This window comes from Eublepharis macularius, chromosome 18, assembly GCF_028583425.1.
Source record: "Eublepharis macularius isolate TG4126 chromosome 18, MPM_Emac_v1.0, whole genome shotgun sequence".
NCBI lineage: Eukaryota > Metazoa > Chordata > Lepidosauria > Squamata > Eublepharidae > Eublepharis > Eublepharis macularius.
In genome coordinates this window covers 1,278,288-1,296,011 of record NC_072807.1, presented here as the reverse complement: position 1 = coordinate 1,296,011, position 17,724 = coordinate 1,278,288, and the positions used below count along the sequence as shown (strand labels likewise).

Genomic DNA, 17,724 nt, shown 5'->3' with positions numbered 1-17,724 from the left:
TACATCTGCATAACTATGTGTAGGATTACACTGAGTCACTTTCCTAGTGCAAACAGCCACATCCCATCGGTCCTTCCAATGAGAATTGTGTATGTGGAGTCTTCACATACAATTTTCAGTACACACACACACACACACACACAGAGGGGTATAACTTTTTAAAAAGTTCCTGGTAGCCGATCTGAGTAGAAAGATTACATAGTTCATATCTTTACCGAGCTCATAAATAGTTTTATGAACAGCTCACGTGGTGTAGGGTTGGGTCTGAGAGACACACCCTGTGGAGGGAGGGAGGTATTAGGGAAGGCTTTCTGCACACAAGTGACAGAGATCTCAACCCCGACAGAGAAAGGAGTAGGACGAGCAGATCACACCACAGGCGTTTGTGTACACCACCCTTTTCCCGAACTGGCTTCCTGCTCTTTTGGGGCAGCCCATCTGGGAGAGCAAAAGAGGAAAAGGAACAGAATTGGTTAGAAGAGAGAGTTAGGGCCAATCCACAGAACCATTTGGAAGTAGAAACATCTGTCAAGATCTTCGCTGTCTTGATAATTTCCTCCTTGGATATTTGTACAAGAAGAGAGAAGCTGGTGGCATTTCTCTTCCCGGTGGAAACTGTGCGTAAAGAACCTAGCTGACAGTTACGTGGGGGCATGACCACAGAAGGCCAGAGCTCATGGCTGGGTCTGATCCAGGCTTGGTGAGTGCGCATAACTCTCTCATGGTGTTGCTAAAAGGGAGTGCTTGTTTTGGGAGACGTCTGCAGACTTGGTACGTGTGAGTTGACAAGCCAAAGCATGCTAACAAGAACAGGGGTGGAAGCCTGGGCCCAACGGTGTCCATCAATGTACGTGCTCTTTCACGCTGGTACGTGGGATAGTTTATGTTTAGTTTAACAGCATTTGCCACACGGGGTCTCTGTTCAGTCACAGGAGCCTTTTAAAGAATACAGAAAAGTCTGAGAACATCCCTTACAGTCCCACAGATGCTCTGAATCATGAGCAGGGTCTTCTCTTAGTAATATCTTTTTTAAAAGAAGAAATAAGATGCATAAGCCCATTAAACTGTAAATATCGGATTATTTCATTAGAATTCAGACTCTCAAGTGTCATGTTGTAAGTGGCATTTACATGTTGCCTAATGTTGTTGCCACTCCGTAGTCATAAATCTCGCAATCCTTTCTGAGCTATTTTTAAAGCATTCCAGCCTCTTCCGTCATGGGCATCTGAGCTGGCACTGCGTACGCCTGGCCGGCTGGCACGGGTCAAAATTCAGATGTATGCCAAAGGTCAACAAATTGCCATTTAAAAGAGGGGGGGAAACCTCTGATGAAAAACCCATAATTTCACTTTATGATAAAGTCTAGGGTCCAAGTCTATATTTTCGTTATTGAAGATACAGCAATATAAATGTTTGAAACCGCGTGTGATGTTGGGTTATATATGCGTGTGTGGATGTTTTTACAGAGACATATCCAATGCCATACATGACCATAACCCTTTTCAGACATTAAAGTTGTGTATATTAGATTGTGGGATCAGGGAGATTGCACAGGTTTCCTGATAATATGGAGGGAGGTCTGTGTGTTCGGGGTCTATGCATACACTCAAATGAATATGTATAGGCCAGCAGCAGAGTATATGGACATAAGCCTGCGTCCCCACTATGCACATTATTTGTACACATGTTGAATGTCCAAAAAGAGCTACAAAGAGACATGGACTGCAATCCTAGACAAATGTAATTGCTGGCTGGGGAGAAATGCACCTTTAGATAGAGGTCACCCCCGCCCCCTCCACACACACACACACTTCTTGTCCCACCAAAGAGACAGGGCGAGTTTAAATAGAAAAGCCTGTTTGCCAGCAAGGATGATCCAGACACCTCTAGCTGTATGCACTAAACTGTCACGGTGCAACCCTAAGATGATTTACTCCAGTCCAAGCTTAGGGTAGCGCTGTCAATCATCTTGAGCTTGCAGCCATGGCATTTAGTGTGATCCGTATATGTGGAGAGAGAGATGTGTGTGTGTGGACATATGCATGAAGTTGGATGATATGCACATGTATGTGGGGAAGAGTCACAGCGAGCGAGAGAGAGAGAGAGAGAGAGAGAGAGAGAGAGAGAGAGAGAGAGAGAGAGAGAGAGAGAGATCAGTAGTTCACGCGGTTTTCCATTCTCCACTCCCCCGTTTCTCTTCAGATCCTCCTCCTGCCTCTCTCGGCTGGGTTTTCGTAAGTTCCTTCCGTTTCTGACTTGGCACTGTGGAATTTTCCTCCACTCTTGCTCTCAGCAGAGAGCAGCTCAGGCGTGCACAGGCAGAGCGTCTGGTGTTTCCCCCCCAAGCCATTCGACATGAGAAAACAGCAACAGGTCTATTGTTGTTGTAAAACAGAGCAAGCGAGCGCAGAACTTCCTCCATTTGGACTTCCTTGTAGCCTGAAAAGAGCACTGCGTGTACTAGGCGAAGAGTCAATGGCTTCCCTGCGAGCACACGCCTGTCTCCTTGAGAGGAGCTGCTCGACAGAGGCTGTGAGCTCTGGCTGGTCACTAGCAGAGGGCTTACGTGTGCCGCTCCTTCAGCTTGTTAAACACTTATGTGGTGTGAGCATACAAGGGATGGCAAACCTAGAGGGGCATTTCTCTTGAGAGGGCATAAGAACAGTTCATCCTGATGGGCTGAGCCTTTAATTCTGTCAGCAGAATAGGTGATATGAAAGCCCCCTTCAAATAGGTGAAGGGCTGCCACAGAGAGGATGGAGCGGAGTCGTTTTCAGTTGCCTCAGAGGGTTGGACCAGAAACAACGGGTTAAAATTAAAACAAAGGGGGTTTTGGCTAAATGTTAGGAAGATCTTCCAGACAGAATGGCCCTTCGGCGGAAGAGGCTTCCTCAGGTGGTGGTGGGCTCTCCCTTCCTGGGAGGTATTTAAGAAGAGGCCAGACGGCCACCTGACAGCAGTGCTGATTCTGTGACTTAGTGTGCATGTACACAGATCAAGACTAGAGAGGGAGGGTCTGAAGGGGTGAGATGGCGCATGACTTCTGTAGCCCAACCTTTTGTTTGCTCCTCAGCTGCATCAGGATTGACTACATATGTTGGCAGAATTCCGCAGTACTTTTATGATCTCGAGACCCCAGGCTGGCGTAGGGCCTTTCCCTCCAATGTCCTTCAGGGGAGATACCAGTGAGTCCCCTTTTCAGAAAGACACTGTTTGTGTGGAGCCAACTGCCCAGATACCATCCAGCATATAATTTTGGAATGCCATTTATATGATAAGTTGCGGAGAATGCTGTTTGAGAGGTTGCCAAAACGTATTGAACACCAGGACAATCTTATCTTTTTGTCGTTTTCTGTTAAAGGATAATGATACAGCGATTTCTAAAGTGGTTGCAGAGTTTTTAGTGCGTGTGCTTAAGATTCATACAAGTTTTGTATAAATATGTTGACTTCTGATATTTTATGTAATTTTACAGTGACTTGTTTGCTGTCTTAGATCTTTGTATGCTATTAAAGGTATTTGAGTTGAATTGAATTGACTTTTGTAGCCTTCCTTATATGCCCAGGGTAATGCTGTTCGCCACTTTGAGGTCACGAAGGAATTTTCCTCCAGGCCGGATTGGCCGGGGATCTGGGCACAGAGCAACGGTCACTGCAGGGGTGAGGGGGAGAGGGGTCACTGTGGTTTTCCTGCATTGTGCAGGGGTCGGGTGAGATGACCCTTGGAGCCCCTCCCAGGTCTAGGATTTTATGTTTTTAATCCTATGGCCGGCCCCAGCTGCAACCTGAGGCTCTCCCTCTGTGCTGAGTGTCCCTCCCAACCCATCTTTGCGCAGGCCGCCATTTGATGTTGATGTATCCCTTAGGCTGCCTGAGATGCCCAAGTTAGAATGGTAGAGATCACGTTTTGCATACAGTGACTTAGGCTGAATGATAACTAAGTCTCAATAAATCCAGGAAGGCCCTTCATGGCCTGGGAACTACTGACCTAAAGGACCATCCCTCCCAATATGACCATGTGCGGAAATTTTTGTCCCTTGGTCCAGTCACCTCTACGCAGTTGAAGTCTGCCAACGCAAGTCTTCATAAATTTTCTGTGGTGCCACCAACACTGATCCCCCCCAATCACATTTTATTCCATCTGTGCTTCAAGGAGCTCAGGGGTCGGTCATACATGCGCGGTTCTACCTTCCCCAAATTATCTTTACAATAACCCTGTGAGGCCACGTAGACTGAGCGTGCTTAGCCCAAGTTCGCCGAGAGTGCTTCCACGGCAGAGCTGGGCCTGAGTCTATCCTAGTCCGACACTCTGAGCCACTACCACACGTCCTCCTGACTCTGTTAGGACTGGGGGTCCTCCACATTTATTCACCATTCAGGAAAATGTGTAAAGCACAATTATTCAGAAAGGCTTAAAGTCATTTAATATCGCTTATGGGTTTTTAACTAATACTGTTGATTGAGATTTTAGAGTATAGTTGATGAGGAATTTTAAAATATTATTGTTAGCTTGATTCATTAATTGAAAGAAAGAAACAATGGGATTTCCAAGGACATCTCACATAGGAGACAGTTTCCACACCATCATCTTCAGAGGCCAAGCAGGCTGGGCTTGCTTCTTCACACGAGGTGTGTGACTGGCACTGTGGGCAGGGGGCTGCGTGCGCATGTGAGTGACGGCATGCCCCAGGTACCCCTCCGCTCCCCACAGGGTATTCTGGGCCTGACATCCCCCAAAGTGACTTCACCTTCCTTGCTTACTCGTGGATTGGGGCACTGGCAGGACTCTGTGTGTGTCTGAGAGGAAGACGGATCCTCCGAGCTCCCCTACCTCTGGTTCGTGATCCGCCCAGCCTAACCCAGAGAACAGTGTGCGCTTGCGGAGTTGGTTAGACATGGAGGTCTTTGAACACAGTCGGAGCTCTTAAGATAGACGCAGCAGCTTACACTATAGAGCACACATACATAGGGGAAGAATATCACAACACTGAAGCTCTATTACAGAACTAAGAGAAAAGGAAATAAAACACCTGATGCTAGTCTACACTTAGAAACAGAGACGTTACCTTAGCACCCCCTCCTGGGATGGACACAAGCCTGCTGGAAGTGGAGGCAGATTTCCCTCTATTCCCTCCCTCATTCTTGGTCGGGTTTGCGCTTGCCCGTGTCTTTGTGCACTGCTAACAGGGTGCCCAGATCTTTTAACCCCTCCTGCCCCAACTGGGTGGGTTTCCCATCACTCAGTCCTCAATTTGGGAGGTGATGCGCCACACGGGACACTTGGCACTCCTTTCTCCGATCATCTTGGAGCACACCCCTCCCTGCTTTATTGCCCCACTCAGGTTATCCAAATAGCCCCCCTCTACCTTGCCCCTTCCTGGCAGTTGAGCAAAGGCTTATCACCTTGCAGGAAACTCATCTCCGCTTACCTGGCAATTTTATCAGTTTATTACTCCTTTTCTTGGGAAGGAGCGTTCTTCCCAGAGATCTGAGGGCCAAGCTACAAGTGACGTCTTACACAGGTTGGACACTTGTCAGCTTCCCTCAAGTTTTGATGGGAAATGTAGGCAAATCCTGGTCTTGCAGCTGTAATGGAGAGCCAAGCTGTAACACCAGGACGCCTACATTTCCCATCAAAACTTGAGGGAAGCTGACAAGTGTCCAACCTGTGTCAGGCATCACTTGTAGCTTGGCTCTGAGTCCCTTGGGTGGATCTCAAGGCATCTTACACTTCCCTGTCCTAACAGTGACAAGGAAAAACCAAGCAGGGGGATACCATCCAAAGTCATGAAAACGGGGACAACTCTGTATATTCACCATCCATTGGGATGCATGGAAATAAGCCTGATGACCAATCCATCGGTGAGCTTGGTAGCAGCCCCCCAGACATGCCTTGAGAGTGAGCAGGGAATTCAGAGTCAAGGGACAATGTGGGACGAGTGACGCAAGAACAGGACTGTACGTTTCGGTGTCGGGGAGCCGGCTAGCCTGAGGGCGCTCAGCAGAGTTCTTCTGATTCTCCCAGGCATGCTGAGATTGTGATTCACACCACATCCTGGCCAACTCTGCCGGTCTGTAGCTATTCAAAAGCATCCGTGAGCTCATCTTGTGTGATGTCATAATCAGGAGACCTCAGTTGCAACAGACCAGTATTAAAATGGATTACCATGTTAAAATAAATAAATGCCTGCTCATCAGAATTTGCACTCGTCACCACCACCACTGACTTTCTGAACGGATGCAACTCCTAAGCAGAAAATTGGCATCAATAAAGTCTAACAAGTTTTTATTCTAGCCTAAACATTCATGGACTAGACATTGCTGCAAAAATAAACCAGAGTCTCCTTAAGGTGCCACAAGGCTCCTATTTATTTTTGCTTTAGGCAAACTTGCCTCTTGTTCTAGCCATAAAATGATACGCTCGGGTAGCCTCAGTTTTCTTTGGGGTCATGCAGGGGGGAGAGAGTGTGTTTAGCTTTTCAACCTTTAATCAGTTTTGGTATTCAAAACTGGCTCTGCTTACAGTTAAAGAAGGAGAAATGGGTCATTTAAAACACACACATTCCACCTCCCCCCCCCCCCGCTAAAAAGCAGGGGACTTTTTATGTCATTTATAGTCCGTCTTTCTCACAGAGACTCAAGGTGGATCACAACAGTTCAATATACATGTAATGGGTCTATACATGCAGTTTGCAAGTTTTAAGAAAGAAAGAAAAGAAAAGAAAGGAAGATTTAATAGTGCTGAAAAAGAGCATAGACAAATTCCATGACTGATAAATTAAACCACCTAAGAACTATCCAGTAAGATCATACTTATGGCAATAGTAGTGAAGTCTCTGGTCCCTCCTTATTCCTTTACTGATGGATCTCTTGCGGCCACTTCCTAAACCTCTTCCGCTTGCACAGGCCTCAGGCAAACTGAGGCTTACCTATTGCCCATTTGTCGACTGCCTCGCCCTGGACCAGGGTCTGATTGTTTTGCATTTTTCTGTAGCACTTTGACAAGATGAGCCCCTTGAAGCACAACCTATTGTTGCAGTGGTGGGCATGTTGAATCCTATGTATGTTTTGGGGGGATCCGTTGAATAGCATGTTGGTTTTCAGCAGCGAGGACCTGGGGTGGGGCCGTGGCTCAGTGTTAGAGCCCTCTGCTTTGCATGGAGAAGGTCCCTAGTTCAGTCCCCATCATTTTCCGTTAAAAGGATCAAACACTGGGTGATGTCAAAAGCTCCACCTGAGCCCCTCAAGAGCCTCTGCCAATTAGAGCAGGCAACACTGATCTTGCTGGACGAAGGGCCTGACTGGGAACAAGATAACACACAGAGGAGGATTTCTTAAACTGTTCAGCACAAGAAGGGATCATGGCAGCTGCACCTCCCTGTGCAAGAAGGGAGAAACGTTCACCTAAAGCGGCACCTGCCAGATCTCCTCTTCTGGGTCTGAAAAAGCCAAAGGCTCTTGAGAGAGCAGCTTGGAAACGGGTGCATTTTAAACACATTGCCCCAGTTTGAAAATGCATTTTTGGAGGGGATAGGGTATGCTTCTTTCCTACTCTTGGGAGCGAGCAATCCCCCCTCCCTCGCAGCAAGGTTCTCCCCACCTCACCCAAGGGGTGAAAGGGCTGCCTGGGGCCGTCCGCCTCAGGAGGCTTCAAGCGGGAGATGGGAAGCGTCACTCTGGCGGCTTTTTTGCTCATACTCAGTAATGGCTGCTTTTCACTGCTGGCCCCACCCCAGATGAAGTATCTGCAGAAGGGAGCTCTGACTCTTGAAAACTTATACCCAGAAAAATCTTGGTGCCACTGGACTGAAATCCTGCTGCCCCATCCCAGATAAAGCCACCACTTAAGGGGTTGGGGGGGGGGAGACAGTAACTCCCACTCCGCCCAGGGATGCCAACCTCTAAGTGAGGTCTGGAAACCTCTCAAAATTGCAACTGATCTCCAGACCACAGAGATCAATTTCCCAGGAGAGTGGGCTTGGTCATTATACCCCGCAGTGATTCCTCCCCTCCCCCAGGGTCCACTCCCAAATCTCCAGGAATTTATCAACCCAGAGGGGGCAACCCTAATCCCACCCCCGGGAATAAGTGTCTGCATTGTCAACAGGGACTTGCTTGCGTGTGTCCGGGGTGTGTGTGCCTTTTTAGGTTCCGGAGTTGCTGGGGCCTGCATCACTCACTGCCTTTGTGTCGTTTCCTTTCGTCTCTTGGCAGATGCTCCTCTTCCTGTTGACCGGCTGGTTTCATTACCATTCACACGACCATGTTGTCAGCGTCGCATTGGAGGAGCCTCCGTCAAACCTTGCTGGTGCTCTTCACTTCCGCGCTCCTCATTGGAATCACCATGCTGGCCATCTCCTCCGACATCAACCCTGTGGGGTTTTTCTTCCTGGGGGTGGGGGGCCTGTGTTTGGTTGGCTATCTGGCTAGTCTGGTGGCTGAATATTACCTGAAGCAGCAGAATCCGGCGGATGAGAATCACGCAGCCTCAAGGAGACAGAGTCAGGCAGGGTGAGCCTCCATGTCCTTATTCCCTCTCCTTTGTAAATCCAACTTCCAAGCCGCAAGCAGTTTACAGCTAGTCCACACAAGTGGTAGGTAATGTAAAGACCTGAAAACTGTTCCTGGGATCAGACCATCTAACCCAGCATTCTGTTTTCACCAGTGGCTCACAAGTAGACAAGGGCACGAACCAGACAAAACCCGAACCATGGGGTTTGTGGGGTTTCCATGAACCACAAACCACAAACTGGCACGGAACTGGCCCAGTTACGAACCAGTTGGTGGTTTGTGGGGTTTAAATGCCCCTTTCCGGCAATCATTTAAAGGGCCATTTCCTGCAGCTTGCAAGTGGCGGGACCCCTTAAACGATCAGCTGGCAGAGGAGAAGGCTAAAAACGCCCTTTCCGGCCCTCAAATGGCAGCCGCAGCTGTCGTTTGAGGGGCAGAAAGGCCATTTTCGGACTCCTCTGCTGCCACGTGGGCCTGCAAGACAGCGGAGAAGGCCTCCACCACCCCAGCATCAGACGGAAGGTAAGTGGGGGGCTGGGGCTTGGGGGGTAGGGGGCTGGGGGTTGGGGGTTGGGCTGGGGCTGGGGGTTCAGGTTTGTGCCGTTTAAAGGGACATGCCGCTTGCAAATGGCAGGAAAAGTTTAAATGGCCATTTCCCCCAGGGAAATGGCCATTTAAACTGGCTCTTTAATATGAATCAAATGAACCAGTAGTCCAGTTCATGAAAGTTCGTAGAAACAAACTTCCATGAACCCTGGTTTGCGAACCCCGAACCAGGCTGGTTCGTGGGTTTTTTTGGTCCGTATTTAGGTTTGTGCCCATCTCTAGTCAGGAGCACTTCTCATGAATACGGCAGGACAATAATAGCCCTTCCCTATTCTTTAGTCCCAGTTCCTGGCACTTAGAGGGTTAATGCCTCTAAATATGAGGTTCGATATACATTTCACAACTAAGAGTCAATGACAGACCTAAACTTTAATTTTTAAAAAATTGGAAACCTATCTAAGCTACTGCCTGTCACCTCCTCTTGAGGCAATGAATTCAATATGTTTTATTATGAATCCTGTGAATACGGTACATTTATTATACATTTTCTGAAACTTCAGGAGGCAGAATCACATGACACTATACCATTAAAAAAAACCCAACCACTTCTCTATGCATAAAATATCAACATTTCCCTTTTCTTTCTTTCCCAAGGTCGAAAATCTTTTCAGCATTGTCTTGGTATCAGCCATTTCCACAAAACATTCATGTCCAACTTTTTTCTGTGGCAAAAGACTTCATGCACACCAGCCTTTATATTTGGGGGCATTTACAAGACATCTGCAGGTGCAAATGTACTAGTTCACTATTTATATAGGAACAGTCTGACGACCCATAATCTCAAAGGCCTCCTATATAAAACTGAGGTTGCCACATACATACTTCATTATCTCAGAAGTGCTTCAGCCATTTAAAAGAAAGTCCAGATTTGAAAGTTTCCCCACTAGATCACTCTTTTTAAAAAGATATTTCTACTTATACACAAAGTTAATTGGACAGGTACCTAATGTCATAATGATTATTCTAGGTAATGAGAAAATAAATAAAATTTCCTTGTTAATATATATGTTACAGTAAAAAAGACAGACAGACAATATTTTGTCTACAGGCAGTTTGGTGACGTGATGGAATTGCCTTCACATACATTTTAATGAGAAGTGTGCTCTACAAAACAACATAAATTCTTTGCCTCCCTTAATGTGCTATAATAATTCAGGTTTCTGTATGCATTATTTCTCTCTACAGTTGGCCTTTTATGTATCTGACTGTTGAAACAATTCATAAAATTTTAAAATACTTAAGTTTGGCTCTTAAATTAGGCCCAACAGTCCCATCCCAAACAGAGATACGCCCTTCTAAGCTAATTCACTTCAGTAGATCTAGACAGATATAACTCTGTTCAGGAATCGGGACGGCATTACAGGTGATCTACAATTACTGCCGAGACCCTGTCCAGTGAGGGCCCAGTGAAGCACAAAATCAAGCGTGCCGTTAACAGCAGGAGAGGAAGTGAAAAGTTGCTTCTCTTCAGCTGGATCTTTACAGAGTAGATAGAAATCCATGGAACAGAACAAAGCAAACCAAAATAGTTTTCAAGCGAGCAGCATGTTTGAGGCGATTAGGGAGGCCCAGGCCAGCCCAAACCCTTCCAATCTCAGACGCTGAGCAGGGTCAGCCCAGGTTAGTACATGGATAGGAGACCCCCAAGCAAGTCCGGCATTACTACACAGCGACGAGCGATGTCAAACCTCCTCTGTTTGTCTCTTGCCTCGAAAACCCAATGAGGCGGCCATCAGTTGGGTGTGACTTGATGGCGCTTTACACACGCATCCATTCTTCTTCCTCTGCCATTTCCCTGTCACCTCATTGGACAGAGGCCATGTTAGGGCTCATTCTGGGAATGTGGAGGCCTATTTTTGGCACGAGGGCCAAAGTGCACACATGCCCAACCAGACTTTAATGCAGGGGCTAACCTTTAAAAAACTTTCCCTTGCTCTACGTGGCTGCCAACACTGAAAGGGAGAAGGAGGGGCTTTACATTTCACTCCCTCGCCATTTTGGCCAGCGGAAGCAGCTGTGGGGGACCTGTTGGCCGCTTCTGTGGAGCCTGGATTTGACGCAACATGGATTCCAATCTCTTTGGTCGCCATTTGCAGGGAGGATTTGACGAAGGGGTTGCTTGCATATGGCTGCAGTGATGCCTTACTTAGCCCCTTCCTCAGACAGGGAACTATTGCAGTGACGTTTTTTAACCCTGATCCCCTTTCCTTTCCTGCAGAGACAATGAGGCATACGAAGCGCCAACGTATGAGGAGGTGGTAGGAACTAGCCAGGTACCAGTCTCAACAGTCTGGACCATCACTTCTGGCACAATGGCCTCCCAAGGGGACCCCCCTCCGTACAGCGTGGTTATTGAGCCACCCACCCACAGCGAGACTGTAGTCGAGGCATTCAGCGTGTCAGTAGCACCGGGCACACGGCGAGCCTCAGAGGCAGATATGCACTCAAAGCTACGCCTTAGATTGGTGCTCCCACCAAGGTTGCAGCGATTTGTCTCGGATAATCATGAACTCAAAGGGGGTGAAGAGCATCTGGAACGTCTGGAGCCGCTCACACCGCCTCCTTCATATGACAACGTAACTGGCGACGAGGTGTTTGAAGAAGCGATCGAGCCCACGAGACTATGACCAAAGGCAGGGGGGTGGGGAGGCTGATGGTGGCGGCGCTGCGTTATAGCAGTGCGCCTGGTGAATAGGAGCCGACAGGCCATTTCACTTACTGGGAAAGTGTCCTGTGGACCACTGGCAGCCAGAAGCAAGCAGGGCCAAGAAGACCCAGGAGCTCTGCCAGCACCACAGGAGCCGCGTGTCTCTAGCCAGCAGCAACGGTGGTCTGTATCAGCTCACCAGTTGCCCTACCTCAGCACTGGTGCTGGTTGGCTGTGTCCCACAAGGGAGTGGAGCCACTTATCTTGGCTTGTTTCTTTGCCATTTGAACTTCACAGCCTGGACTTGCTAATAAAGTGGTCCTCTAGCTCACATAAGCGGGTGCCTAATAAGTATGTTTAAGGTCTTGCAAGACGAGGAGTCAGGTTGACTGCAACAGATGAATAGCTCTTCTTTCAAACTCATACTGAGTCTTACAATCACAGCTTGTTTGTTACACACAGACCAAAGCTTGAATAATCATACTGGGTCTTAATGTGCACCCCTCCCCTTTTTTAAATCTCATGCGAAATGCATGAATATAGCCAGTGTAGGTCTACCTTTCCACTTGGTTTTATTTTTATTGTTTTGAGTTTTTACTAAATGGACATTGTACAATTCCTCCATGGCTTGCTACGTCTTCCAAATACTATTTATGTGTTCTTGGACTTGTAGCACAAGCTGCTTGGAAGCTAGCATGGGAGAAGGTTTGGTGAAATTTCCAAAGGGTGGACTCTCAAGCATCACATCTAATAGCTGATAGTGGAGCCTTGTGGGCAGGGAGGGAAGATGACGGGACAATACTGCTGAAGGGTGAGACACACAGCAATCAACAGGTGTGTCTTCTATTGGCTAATGTAAAAATACAAATAAACAGAATGTGGGTACATGGTTGCACTTATAAAATAGTTGGTTTCCGAGTTCAGATGTTCATTTTGAGGCGTTTCAGATGTTCACTGGATAATTCAGAAGTTCATTGGATGAGGTGATTCATCTTAACACTTTCTACTGTGATTTTGTTGTGGTATTTTGAGATGTCATCATTCTCACTAAGTTCTGTTGCAGGAGTTTCATATCCAGACAAATAAAAAAGAGTACTGGGTAGGAGGATATTGTGTTCTGGAATTTACTTCAAACATCTTCAGAAGGATCTCCACCCCCACCCCCTACTCCAAATACTAGGGGTTTTGGCATTTCCTTCCTCGCATTTCCTAGCTGAAAGTGGGGACAATCTTGTCTTTTTCAGGTACCCTGCTGCTCTTACACTGGAAATTAGCATCTGAACTTTCCTATTATACATGGCTTTTCACCAGTAAATTAAACTGGCCCTAACACTTTATTCTTTATATTTTTTACAGTAAGAATATGTCATGTTTATCTCAGAATAGAGCTTGTTGTACACAGGGCTTTTTTTCCAGGGGGAACGCGGTGGAACGGAGTTCCGGAACCTCTTGAAAATGGTCACATGGCTGGTGGCCCCGCCCCCTGATCTCCAGACAGAGGGTAGGTGCGATTGTGGCGCGGAGGGCAATCTCAACTCCCCTCTGTCTGGAGATCAGGGGGCGGGGCTACCAGCCATGTGACCATTTTCTCCGAGGGCAACCCACTGAGTTCCACCACCTCTTTTCCCAGAAAAAAAGTTGTACATGTTGTAGGATAACTGCAGGTTGAACCCATTCAGAAGAATTCATGGCTTGTATAGGTGTTTGGGCAGAAGGATGGAAACTGGGGTGTGGTGTCTTGTTTCTATGCCTGTGCACTGGAGGTGAGATGCATCTACCTCCCCCCCCCCCCACTCAGGGATCCATTGGGAGACCTGGGAAAGAGCTAAAATATCCATGCACGTATCTGTATATCCACCATTTTAAAAAGGCACTCCCAACAAGAACACACATAGAGCTGCCATATATCGAATCAGCCCCTTGGTCTACAGAGGTCTATACTGGGACTGGTGGTGGCTCCCCCAGTGGTGGTATCCCCCAGTGGAGGTCTTCCACTTCACCTCCTACTTGATCCTTTTAACTGAAGGTTCCAGGGGCTGAAGTTGGCACCTTCTGCGTGGTAAGTAGAAGCTCTGCCACTGTGCCATATGGCCTCTCCTCCAGAGCCGAAACAGAGAAAGAGTTCTACCAGGGAGGGGGACAAAAAAACCAGGAATAGTTAGAATACATGATAACAAAGAGTTTTCTGATTCAGAACACCAGTGTAATAATCAGCTATAGATGGAGACTGAGACCCAGTTTGGTGTAGTAGTTAAGAGCATGGGACTCTAATCTGGACAGCCGGGTTTGCTTCCCCACTCCTCCACTTGAAGCCAGCTGGGTGACCTTGGGTCAGTCACAACTCTTTCAGAGCTCTCTCAGCCTCACCCACCTCACAGGGTGATTATTGTTGCGGGGATAATAATAGCATACTTTGTAAACCACTCTGAGGGGGCATTAAGTTGTCCTGAAGGGAGGGTATATGAATTGAATGTTGTTGTTGTTATTTTTATTATATATTTAACTGGGCCACTGTAATGCAAAATGTATCAAATCTCTTGACAAGGAACAAACCTGAGTGGAGATAAGTAGAGCAAATTAAGTAATTGTTGAGTCTTCCTGGCAAATTTGGAATAAAAGTAGAAGCCAACGATGCTGTACATCACCATATCCAGTGTGTATACCAGTGCACACCCTCACATGTGTAAGGACTCCCTCACTCTATGACTCGGGGAACACTCTGCCTGCACACCTCTGCATGTGCAAAGTGTATCTCAGCTTGCAGGACCAACCAGGGCAGTCAATCTGTGTAGTTGCTAAAACTCTGGAGTGCGCGTCAGAGCATCTCTCAAGCTGGCGATTGTGGCCACTGCGTGCAAACTGAGGCACTGATAGCAGTCCAGTCGGTCTGCTTCTTGCACTGGCTTCACTGGCTTCTAGGCAGTGTGTATTAGAGTACTGGCTCTCACCCTGTCATCTCTTATGTCCCATCAACCAGAGCCAAACAATGTGATCTCACACCCCCAGGTACGCAACAGGGATCGAGTCCATTTTAGAACCAGATGCTTTGGCTCTTGAAAACAGCACAGGGAGCCCCTAATTCCTGTGGCTCTAAAATGGAGCTGCGTCCCCATGGTGGCCACGAAACAGGATCACATCTAGTTTGGCCCTCAGTCTATCAAAGAATGTGGGTCCTACCAAGATAGAAACAAAGGGCGCTTTTTTTCATGAAGGACGTTAATATATTTACAGGCAAAAATTATATTTATCATTTATAGTATGTTTGGAGGACATAAAAAGGGTTCTTACTGGCATGCCAAAAGCTCACAGATGGATGATCTGTAGCAGGTCCTTGCCTGAGGAACAGCAAATTCTTAGTAATTGTTATGATAATTCTGCACCTCACCTAGATGACTTCTGCATATCACCAGTTGAGAACCACTGTAGGAGACCACCTTTCAGACAGTAGACATTTTGCATGTGTAGCAAATGTCCATTATTACACTACACTCTTTTCATTATTTGAAGGCACGATTACTGATTCTCACAGTCCCCTACTGAGCACATGTGCAGAAGCTCTTTGGTAGGGCAGACTCAAAGAACTTTACAGCTACGAAGGCATACTTTACCTGGGCCGTTTCCAAACGGCTGACCTGCGTCCGGAGTCTGAGGCACAGCCCCCGGCCTCGCTGGGAGGAAACAGTGAGAGACAGCAGGGAGGCAGCAGCCCTGCTGCCCCAGCCAGCCATCAGAGCCAGAACCTGCCTATGCCAGGAAAAAGGGGCAAGGGTCCAAGGCCCCAGGGAGCTGAAAGGGGCAGGGCAAGGCCAGCTAGCCCCACCATCCAGGGAGAAGGCAGGGGGCTGGGCAAAGTAGAGGGAGAAGGCAAGGGCAGGGGAAATACTGACCCAGCAGCTGCCCAAGCAGAGCCCTTACCTGATGAGGAGGGGGGCGGAGGCGCCGCCGCCAAGGGGAGTGAGTGGCACAGGTTGAGTGGGCCAGCAAGTGGAGAGAGGGAGTCCGGGTGATGTATACTGCCCCTCCATCCACAGAGCAGGGTCCTGCAGAATCCCTGTCCCCCCCCCTTTGATGTCAGGAGCAGACCGTCCAGTGCCCCGCCCAGCGGTGGCTGCGGCAAGTCCTGACAACCTGCACCCGGGACATCACGCCACGTTTCGGTTCGTGCTGGGGAAAGCGCGAAATATCACATTTTCTCGCGTGACATTTGCGTGACTGTTTTCCTGTTCAAACATGATTGAAGCTGTGGCGGAACGGGTGCTGGCTCTCAGTCCAGGCAACTGAGCCACCGTCAATGGCCTGCTAGCCCCGCTATCCGCCTCCCACCATCCCTGGTGGGCGTGGCTCACACTCTCCATCGCTGCCACCACTCACTGATTTGTACACCGCCTGACTGAGGGGCAGTGAGACCCCTCTGGCTGAATTTCCCTACTGGGAAGTGAATTCCCCAATCTTTGGGTGGGCCCTGGAGAATTGGCTGAGCAACCCCCCAAGGTCTGGCCTGATCCGTTTCTCCTGGGCTCCCTCCCTTCCTGTAGCGTGCCGAGTGGGGGAGCTTATGTAGTCAGAGCACCACAAGGTCCTTTATATTCAAGCACTACATACAAAGCAGGTAAAGGCACCACACATAGGGGTAGACCCCCCCACACACTGTTCAGAGCTCACAGGGCAGAAAATCAAACTGAGGAGAACCGCCGTCTGCCTTCCCTACCACTCTGTTCCCTACTCTGCCTTAAGGGGGGGGCGTGTCTCAGGGAAGAAGGTTCCCCCCTTCCTTTCCTCTCTGCTGCCTCCCTCCCAGGCCCTCCACGTTTAGGGCCTAGGCCAACCGGGTTTCCCCCAGCAGCAGGAGCCTCTCCTCCTTCAACCAAGAAGGCGACTAACTTTTCCCTCAGGATCGGCTGAGTCTCTCTACTCAGGCTCCACCCCTTATTTTTCCCGCCCTTTCTTGGCCCCGGGGCAGCTGGGAGTTGTAGTCCAGGAAGAAGGGCGTCCCACACCAAGACTCCTGCAGGCCCCTCCCCGGCCCTACAGCCCATCAAACCTCATGGGGAACATTTTTTCCCCTCTAAGACAGATTAACTGCAACCAGCATTCATTTCACCCTTGGCAACCATTTCGTTACAGAAGCCTTGGCTTTGTGAAACTTATCCATGGTCCCTTTGAACAGATGAAGCCTCCCCCAGCAAGTGAGCAAGGCGCCTGGCACTGGGAAGACAGCTGGTGCGAGGTCATGTTTGTCCCCTTGCGGCAAGCAGCAGTGGCTGTTTAGGTTCTCGTTGAGGCTGCTTCACATAACATCAGCATTAGTCATCATGTTAACAATGAGATGACGAAGGCTGTAGAGGCCATTCTTTTATTTATATTTAAATTTAATAACACTGGTAATAGATAAAATCATATTACTGATGGCCTTATCTCATATACCTACTTATCACTTGAGAACTACCACTAACTGGTTATGAGATTCCGCTTCGAGAGGAACTTAAAACCACCACTTCTGACTGCTCTGTGCTGATAAAGCTTATCTCCTGGTAACTTGCCACCCATTGACAGGTACTTTGCTCACTGGGTAGGAAGGATCCAGATAAAAGCTTCAGGCAGCTACCCATCAGGTGATGCTGGAACAGGGAAGGGACTGTTAGAAACCCTCCTGTAAGAGAGAGAGACTCGTTTTCTTAATTGAATGTTTCCAGGGTTTTTTTCTGGGAAGAGGGAAATGAGGAAGAAACACACGGGATTCTTTGAAATCATATTATTTTCAAGCACTATTGCTGAATATTTTCAAGAGGTGCTGGAACTCCGTCCCTCCGCGTTCCCCCTGAAAAAAAGCCCTGAATGTTTCACATGTGATATCAGGCCTGTTTGCTTAGTGGCATTTAAACATTCCACACAGCCAGTGAGTAGCTCTTATTCTCAACTGTTTATAACCTGCATTGCCCAAGGCCTCTCTTCGGTGTTCTC

At 48.1% G+C, this 17,724-nt stretch overlaps 1 protein-coding gene across 1 annotated transcript; it reads left to right on the top strand.

Annotated features, from left to right (window-relative positions):
- The first annotated feature begins 339 nt into the window (after nucleotides 1–339).
- On the top strand, nucleotides 340–12,858 carry TMEM139 (transmembrane protein 139). Its single transcript, XM_055002197.1, has 3 exons — nucleotides 340–700; nucleotides 8,214–8,510; nucleotides 11,335–12,858. The coding sequence occupies exons 2-3, from the start codon at nucleotides 8,263–8,265 to the stop codon at nucleotides 11,741–11,743; spliced, it is 657 nt and encodes a 218-aa protein (XP_054858172.1). The 5' UTR covers nucleotides 340–700; nucleotides 8,214–8,262; the 3' UTR covers nucleotides 11,744–12,858.
- The last annotated feature ends 4,866 nt before the right edge of the window (nucleotides 12,859–17,724 follow it).